The sequence below is a fragment of the Nicotiana attenuata genome, chromosome 2 (genome assembly GCF_001879085.1).
Source record: "Nicotiana attenuata strain UT chromosome 2, NIATTr2, whole genome shotgun sequence".
NCBI lineage: Eukaryota > Viridiplantae > Streptophyta > Magnoliopsida > Solanales > Solanaceae > Nicotiana > Nicotiana attenuata.
In genome coordinates this window covers 53,430,988-53,440,252 of record NC_031990.1, presented here as the reverse complement: position 1 = coordinate 53,440,252, position 9,265 = coordinate 53,430,988, and the positions used below count along the sequence as shown (strand labels likewise).

Genomic DNA, 9,265 nt, shown 5'->3' with positions numbered 1-9,265 from the left:
AGCCACATGGATTGAAGAAAAGAATATATATATATATATATATATATATATATATATATATATATAGATAGATAGATAGATAGTTGTATTCTATGAAAAAAAATTCTTGATGGTGGTGGCTAGTGATGTAATTGTGCTTAAAGAAGTATGGGGTAATATAAATTGAAGTAAAGGTGGAGTTTTGGTTTGACATAAGTATGGGCTTGAGTGTTAAAGTATATGTATTAAAGTGCTTAAGGGAGGTGTAGTCACTAATATCCAAATGTATCCTACCCGACCGCAACCTACATTACAACCAATTAAAGTCCTACTTGATCCTAGACTGAATGAGCTCGATTAGTAAAGTATTACACTATGGACAAGCCTATGGTGCATCATTTGTGGTATATGAATGTTATTTCTGAGAGCGAGTGAATTTTTCCTATCTTGAGTTTGTACGTTCTTGAAATTCATTGTGGGTGGAACTAAGCTTTTTGTTGGGTGAGGGCGCGTGATTCATAAAGGAAAGGTAGTGTCACTGGTCTCCATGTTAGAGTAAGTAAGTGAATTGCGAATAAGGCATGGTATTTGTGAGTCAAATCTTGAGGTGAGGATATTACACCTTTGTGGTTAGTCTATTTTAAAGATTCTTGGTGTGATGAGTTAAGAGAATTGCTTAAAAAGGTCGTGTCTATAAGTGTAGTTTGATTGCTCGAGGACGAGCACTGTTTAAGTGTGGGGTATTGATGTGTGGCTATAATTCTATATTTTAGTACATTATTTACCTTACATTTTATGTGCTTTAATGTTAAACTACACTTTATTTGCGCGTAATGGAGTCTATTTTATGTGTAGGTGCATTGGAGATGAAATTAGAGCAAAAGGAATATGTAAAGTATAAAGAGTGCTCGAAAATAGTTGGAAAGACGAAAGAAAGAATTGAGCAGCGGAAGAAATGAAGCAGCAGGCGAAACGAGCCCTTGAGCTCGCGTTGGAGCTGGCGACGCGAGGGATAAGGCGAGGTCGAGCTCGCGTGGAGGCAGGCATCGCATGGTCTGGGGCGAGGTTCATCTCGCGTTTTACCTCGTGAGGCACGGTTTGAGGCGAGCCTGGTCCGTATTTTGAAGACTTATTTCGTCTCCTTGTTGGACTTGGACTGGGGTTATGTCATTTAGGGCTTTTCCTACACATATAAATAGACATTAAACACCACTTTTGGAGGAGTTTTTGCCACCGGAGGCAAGAATAGCTCGTGAACACTCGTTGGGAGATAGAATCACCGATTTTTGCATTCCTTCATCTTTACTTTGTAATTTATTTATGCAAAATACTTGGGATATTGTTACTATGAGTATGAGTAGCTAAATCCTAATCTAGGGTTTGATGGAACCTATTGAAGGATGATTTTTCCATTGCGTTTAATATAAATTCGCCATTTACTTTTCTTACATGTTCAACTATATTATTATTGTTGTTGGTTGAAGGGCCCTTAATTGACTGTCCCTATTTAGTGCGTACTGCTCGAGAGAGAGAGTACGCATTTAGGTAGTTGTTGAACAACACCACTCCTAACGTATTTGAGAGATCAATACGGATGGTTTAAAAGGCGGGATTAGAGATAACGAAACCTTGGTGCGATCATAGTGAGTGGTAAATTAGTGCCAGCTAGCGTAGTTCGAGAGAATACGTCTAGTAAATTATGGTAGTTGCTTGAGAGAGAGCTACGACACTCAGAGTACTCACGATAGGTAGAGAATACTTAGGCGAAATTATAGAAAACGTAGCGGGGAGAATTCCGACAATAGGGGAAATCAAAACCCTAGACCTTTCCAATCTTGTCTACAATATTTGCTTTGTTAGTATTAAAAATTATAGCTTTCTAATTACCTTGCTTTTAGTTAGTAAACAATCAACTCATTATTCGATATTTCTGAAGGTTGATTACTTGGATTCTTGTGGAACTAGCGGTTGTGATTAATAGGTTAATTCGCCGTGGGATTCGACTTCGGACTGTAAACCGGATTATATTTGCAACGACCGCTAGACCTCTTAGGAGGCGTAGTTGGGCGTGATCTATACGTTGAAGACATAATTTTAAAAATAAATATGTTCTTTATAATAATTTTGGTGTTTAGATGAGATAATCACATAAATCAATAATATCAACCTATTAAATCACTTTAATTTTATCAGTAAGTAGTAACCATGATAAATCAATATTTTTAACATACAAATCTGAGTGTAAATTAAAATTATCATGCATACTAGAGTCGTTTGGTTGGAGAACTAATTATTCCATTGACGAATCATAATATGAGAATTAAATAATAATGAGATTATTTAATAAATATACTTTTATTGGTATATATCGGTTCATTGGATTAAAATAAGATATACGTAATATAATATTAAATATGTATTTGATATTTGGATGAACTTTTATTTCTGTTTTTAATATTAATTTTTTTTAAGGACTTTGGAAGAAGAGATTTGGAGACGTGCATCACTGTCATTTAGTGATTTATCTAGTAATTAGTTATCTCATGATTATTATTCCACCCCAACGTAGGATAGGAATAATATTATAATTGTAGCATAATTAATTTCAAGATTATTAATTTCGCATTAAAACATACAATCAAATACAAAATTAAATAATTTCACATTTGATCCCGAGATTATTATCCTTTATCGCACTAACCAATTGATCCATAAGTAATTAGTTCTCAGAAAATGCCAAAGAATATATGAGAAATAAAATATTAAAAAAAAAAGGAATATCCCCTGGCGCGACAACGCCGACAAGTGTCAGCGTCAGACGTCAATTAGTTACAGTGAAAACGCAGAAAATTCCGAATCTTTTCCTATGAATGAAGTACCATAATTCATAATTGTAATAATGAGAACCAAGTAAGAGTATATAATTGTGTAAAGGCAAAAAGAACAGATCACCGATTCACGTCCCTTAGTTTTACGATCCCATCTCTCTCTCTTTGTCTGCCATTTCTTTCTTCTCTCTTTCTCCCATATGGTGGCATTGTCTGTATCCTAAGTTACATTAACATTAATTCTTTCTTTCCCAACGAGAAAGAAAGAGAAAAACAAAAGTACAGCTCTGTTTTCTGTTTGGTAATTGGGATTTTACAAACCTGACAAATTGTCTATATATTTATAGGCATTGTAGAGCTTTACATTTGAGGGTACAAAAATACCAACTTATTAATGTGTTCACTTTTTTCACATTTGGGAGCCTTTACTTTCATTCTGTCTCCCAGGTTTGTTCCATTTTCATGTATCATATTAATAATTATTCATTTCTCTGATCTGTTTCAATATATCATTTTTTCTTCTTTTTTTGAGTGTAAAGAGAGATGCTTTAGTTTTGTTTCACCCGTTTGGATGCTTCATGTGCTATGCATCAAATATGGTTAAATCTTTTGCCAAAGTTATTTTAATCCAAAAGTCTTGGAGTTTTTTCTTTACCAATTATAGGATATGCAAATTGGATATCTCTTTATGCTCTCTTTCCTGATTATAAGTATATGATGATTTAGTCCTTATGGATTTTCTGTTCCTTTATTTAGTAGTGGGGTTCAGAAATTGTTCTAGGACTACTGATATCTACATCTTGGATTCTTGGAGCCTTATATAGGATCTTTCTTCCTGGCTTCATTCTGGAATATGATCACGTATTGTTTTTTAATTTTGCATTGAATAATTGGAGTTATCATTTGGGAAAATGACACTGTATATGTTTTGTATGTTAATTGTATATATATACATTTCTGTATGTTATATACAAAAATATACAAATGTTATATACTTTTGCAGCTACCGGATGTCAATAGTATTGGCCGTGGGCTAAAGTGATCTTTGCCCTTATCATTTTGATTTTTGTGGCAATTTATACATCTGTTCTTATTGCTATAATCTTGTATGTGTTCTGATTCTAGGTGCTTCTGCAGTTAGGAGAAGTTGGGGGGATTCAGTTTTACCGCATAACACAAAAGATTCGATTTACTAAGGATGAGTGGAGCTGTGCTTGTTGCACTTGCTGCTGCCATTGGCAACTTGTTGCAAGGATGGGACAATGCAACAATAGCAGGTATTTTCTAGTTAATCTCATGTTCTTTTACTTGGTGTTTATTCTTTATTTTGTGTTCTCTGAAAAAACAAAGTCTTTCACGGTTTTTGTCATGTTAGAGATTTATGCCAGTAGATGATATAGAGAACTTCCACTGCTTTTTCAATCTCAGTTTTTATTTTATTCTGTATAATATCTGGACTCTCAACCTCACGTCTCTTTGTCTACCTGTTCCAACTTTGCCAAGATCTGGTTTTTATGTCCATTACCCGTATTTTCTCGTTCATGGGACAAGCTAATCCAATTGCATTATACCTCTCTTTGAGAAAATAATCGTGTATGATATGTTTCAGGAGCTGTACTTTACATCAAGAAGGAATTCAATTTGCAAACTCAGCCAACCATAGAAGGGCTAATTGTTGCTATGTCACTAATTGGAGCAACCGTGATCACAACCTTCTCTGGACCTGTGTCTGATATGCTTGGGCGGCGTCCAATGCTTATTATTTCATCTGTCCTTTATTTCCTCAGCGGATTAGTAATGCTGTGGGCTCCAAATGTTTATGTGTTGCTTCTAGCAAGGCTGTTGGATGGATTTGGTATTGGTCTTGCTGTAACGCTCGTTCCAGTTTATATATCTGAGACTGCCCCACCAGAAATAAGAGGGCGTCTGAATACCTTTCCTCAGTTCACTGGATGTGTTGGAATGTTTCTCTCATACTGCATGGTCTTCGGGGTGTCGTTGACACAATCACCAAGTTGGAGGCTAATGCTTGGGATTCTCTCAATTCCTTCTCTTGCTTATTTCTTTTTGGCTTTGTTTTATTTGCCTGAATCTCCAAGGTGGCTTGTTAGTAAAGGTCGGATGAAAGAGGCTAAACAAGTTTTACAGAGACTACGTGGCAGGGTTGATGTCTCCGGTATGCCTTCATTTTTCTTTACAAAAATAACTTACTTCTTAAGCATTTTATTTCTTAAATGCATTAAGGTTTTGTGATATGTCAATTCTGCCATCAATCTAGTCATGTTTGAAGCAAGGAACCGATCGTCATGCTTAACTTAACATACACATTTTGAAGAGCTTATGCCCCTCCTCTCTTTAAGTAGAATCATGCTGAGCTATCTACTATGAAGATACAATAGGAAGGAAGATACAAATTAGAGTTTTCCATACACTTACTTCTTTTCCATCTGCAGGTGAAATGGCCTTGCTGATGGAAGGCATGGGTGCTGGAGGTGAAGTGTCTATAGAGGAGTACATAATTGGTCCGGACAATGAACTTGCTGATAGTCAGGAGCATGTAGAAGAGAAGGATCGGATCAAGTTGTATGGAGCTGAAGAGGGGCTTTCGTGGATAGCCAAACCTGTGACTGGACAAAGTACTCTTGGTCTGGTCTCCCGTCATGGGAGTGTGGCGAATCAAAGTACTCTTATGGATCCAATGGTCACTCTATTTGGCAGTGTTCACGAGAAGCTACCAGAGATGGGAAGTATGCGCAGCATGCTCTTTTCAAATTTTGGCAGCATGTTCAATGTAGCAGAGAATCAAGTTAAAAATGAAAACTGGGATGAAGAAAGTCAAAGGGATGGTGACAAGCATATGTCTGATGCTTCTGGGGCAGAATCTGATGACAATCTGAGGAGCCCGTTGCTCTCACGGCAAGGGACAGGTGCAGAAGGGCCTCCAACCTCATTAAGCATGAGACAAGGTAGCAATTTCACTACTGCAAATGGTGGAGAACAAACAAGTATGGGTATAGGTGGTGGTTGGCAGCTAGCATATAAAAAAGACGAGAAAAAAGAAGGAGCACTCAAAAGGATTTATTTGCATCAGGAGGCTGGTTCTGGATCACGGCGTGGGTCCATTGTTTCTCTTCCAGGTTGTGATGTTCCTGCAGAAGGTGAATTCATACATGCTGCTGCTTTGGTGAGTCAGTCTGTTCTTCGAACAGAGAGCATATTGGCTCAACAGACTATTGAGGAAGCAGTAGAAAAATCTGAACCTATTACAAAGGGCCCAGGCTGGAGAGCTCTTTTTGAGCCAGGAGTCAAGCACGCTCTCATTGTTGGAGTTGGAATTCAAATACTTCAGCAGGTAAAGGGATTATGTTGTTTTAGTTTCTCACATATGATATTTCCAGAATATAGAACCATCAGAAATCTTACCTAATTTTAGCTTGATTCTAAGAAAAAATTAGTGAAGGATAGTCACCATTTAGTGTCTTACTCATGGAATAAGTATTCAGAACTAATTACTGAATAATCATTGGCATTTACAAGAAAATCAAATGATACTGGTCTTTTCAAAGAATTTCCTGCTTATTCCATTGGGAAATGACTTGACATTTAGCTTTATCTATACTACTCTCATGCTCAAATCAGAAAGTATATGAAGTACGGATATGAATTGGCATCTGTCGAGTGAAATGAGATATAGCGATCACCATTTATTGCACAGTTCATTATGGATCGAACATTGTCTCAAGATAAAGACTACATAGCGATCAACTGAGGTTCTTAGTCACTGTTGCTACATGCTTTAGCTGAAAATCCTAATTCTTACTACCGTAGTTTTCTTTAGTTGAAAATCTGTCATTGTTGAATGTCTAATGCTTGTGTTGTATTTGGCAATTGTGGGCCTGGAACCATCAGGATATGTAGTTTGCAGCTTAAGGGTAAAAGTAGATGTCAGTTAGCAGTACCTCCTTTGCTCTGCGTTATCAGGATGTGTCATTATCTCTCTTTGGCCTTCAATAAAGACGGCCATACGTATATGTCGTGTCTGGTTGATTTTTCTGGGAGTGCTATTGGCTATCACCAATCTTTTCACCAGAGTCATCATTGAAAGTCCAGCAAATTTACCTTCATATATTCAATTTACTTTTCCCTTGGTGCATTGGGTTTAGATAAAGCCTCATAGGACCATATTCACATATATTAGCAATTGCTTAGAGTCATCAACGAGAGGAGAGCTCTTCCACTTGGTTGTGTCTGCAAATTTTCTTAGTTAATTAACTTTCAACCGATATCTGGTTTTACCTCCCTGTCTTGTGCTAAAAATTAAACTTCTGTCCTTGAGGACTTGGGCAAAGAACATAATAAAATGGAAGAGAAGATCCGTATAAGCAAATATTAACTAGATGATTTGATGCTACTCATGTTAGTGCGGTTACATAGGTTCTAGTATTTGCTAGGAGGCTACTTAGTTTGTTCAAGAGATTTATATGTCTGCTAGGATAAATGTGAGAGTTAGAACCTCTAGTTAGGGGTTTAGTTAGAAACTCTAGTTTAGAGAACCCCTAATTTGTATTAAAAGACAGCTCATTGAGTAGTATTAAATGGTTCCAAATAGAACAAGCTGTACATTGAGTATTCATAAAGCTGATTTCTCTACCTTTGCACAAAATAAAAAAAAAGTAATCATATAGCTGACTCAACTTGTTTGCGATTCAGAGAGTTGTTATTCCTGTTTTGGTGGTTGTTATTGTTGTTGATGCGGGGACTGATTCTGTTTTGTTCCTTGAACAGTTCTCTGGTATAAACGGGGTTCTCTATTACACTCCTCAAATTCTTGAACAAGCAGGAGTAGGAGTTCTGCTATCAAATTTGGGTATTGGTTCAGACTCAGCATCTTTCCTCATTAGCGCCGTCACTACTTTGTTAATGCTTCCCAGTATAGGCATTGCAATGAGACTGATGGACATTGCTGGCAGAAGGTAACGCTAGTTCTCTTATTTCCATAATCTTAGTGAAAACTGGAAATAGAACAAATATCAAGCATTGCCATATCACTTACTTGGAATACATGCCTTAGACAGAGTTTGAATAAGGTGTTAATACAAATTAAGAATATTACCAGCTAGACTTGTTTTCACCTTTGATGCTAACTCTGGTCAGACTTAAATCATTTCAACTTTATACAAGTAATAGTTTCCACTTTTGACTAATGTAATCATCTGTTTCTTCGCCAGGTTGCTTCTGCTGGCTACTTTGCCTGTTCTGTTGGTGTCACTGATCGTACTAGTCCTAGGCAACGTAATTACCATGGGTGCTGTCACGCATGCTGTGATCTCCACCATTAGTGTTGTGGTCTACTTTTGCTGCTTCGTCACAGGCTTCGGTCCAATCCCCAACATCCTCTGCTCCGAGATATTTCCCACCAGTGTCCGTGGCTTATGCATCGCTATATGTGCTCTCACATTTTGGTTTGGAGATATTATTGTCACCTACTCACTCCCCGTTATGCTAACCTCTATCGGACTTGCTGGTGTATTTGGCATCTATGCTATTGTATGTGCCATTGCTTGGGTCTTTGTTTTCCTGAAGGTTCCTGAAACTAAAGGCATGCCCCTTGAAGTCATTACAGAATTCTTTGCTGTCGGTGCTAAGCAATCTGCAAAAGAATAAACGCGCTGGAGATCTCGAAATTTTGTCTGATTATCCTTGCTATAAGTGTGAGGTATGCTAATTGCTATGTGATTAACTGTACTAGTGCTTCACCGCGAAAACTACGAAGATAGTGCTTGGTTGCTCAAAAGAAATATAATCGCTTCAGAGAATTCAGTTAGCTCTTATGAATCTTTTACTTTATCCTCCTCATACCTAGTGTTTCTGTTTGCTTCATCACAAATAGAGTTCTATAGATTTGGATATAAATTTGTCTTAAGGCACTTTATGATGCTAATTTTTGTTACATTTTATTGATACACTCATTAATCTCGTCTTCCTTCCTTGGAATTATGATCATAAAGTTGGATGCAGCAGATTATGTCATTTTCGTTCGTTTTCCAGAATTGTTCTTCAGTATGCTTATTGTGGGAACTTTATTTGACCTCATCTGATGGATAAGGATTGTCTGCTGGAAAAGTTTAAGCTTTTAGATAGGGATGATAAATGTGATCCTTTTTACTGGTGCGACAACTATCACATATCAAAACTTAATAAGCATGTGAAACTGCTCTGTTGCCCTTCCACTTGTTTTTTTCTTCATCAACTCTCCTCTTTTATTGTCAATCCAATACATGCAGGAAGCAGCAGGGACAAGTTCACCTATAATTTGCTTATTCTGAATAAGCTACCAAAAGCAACTATATATATATATATATGTGTGTGTGTGTGTGTGTGTGTGTGTGTGTAATTCTAGGTTGTGGAATTTGAAGATTTCAGTTATCAGCAAGCATAGACACAAATGCAAGCATAGA

The 9,265-nt window shown here is 37.0% G+C and overlaps 1 protein-coding gene across 3 annotated transcripts; it reads left to right on the top strand.

The window, feature by feature from the left end:
- On the top strand, positions 2,915-8,837 carry LOC109210155 (monosaccharide-sensing protein 2). 3 transcript variants are annotated; one of them, XM_019373541.1, is made up of 6 exons: positions 2,915-3,254; positions 3,945-4,084; positions 4,417-4,983; positions 5,261-6,159; positions 7,593-7,780; positions 8,036-8,837. In XM_019373541.1, exons 2-6 carry the CDS (start codon positions 4,006-4,008, stop codon positions 8,469-8,471), a joined length of 2,169 nt encoding a protein of 722 aa, XP_019229086.1. In that variant the 5' UTR covers positions 2,915-3,254; positions 3,945-4,005; the 3' UTR covers positions 8,472-8,837. The 3 variants fall into 3 exon arrangements, with proteins under 3 accessions (XP_019229086.1, XP_019229079.1, XP_019229090.1); XM_019373534.1 differs by having other exon boundaries at positions 3,933-4,084; XM_019373545.1 differs by lacking the exon at positions 2,915-3,254 and adding an exon at positions 3,568-3,668.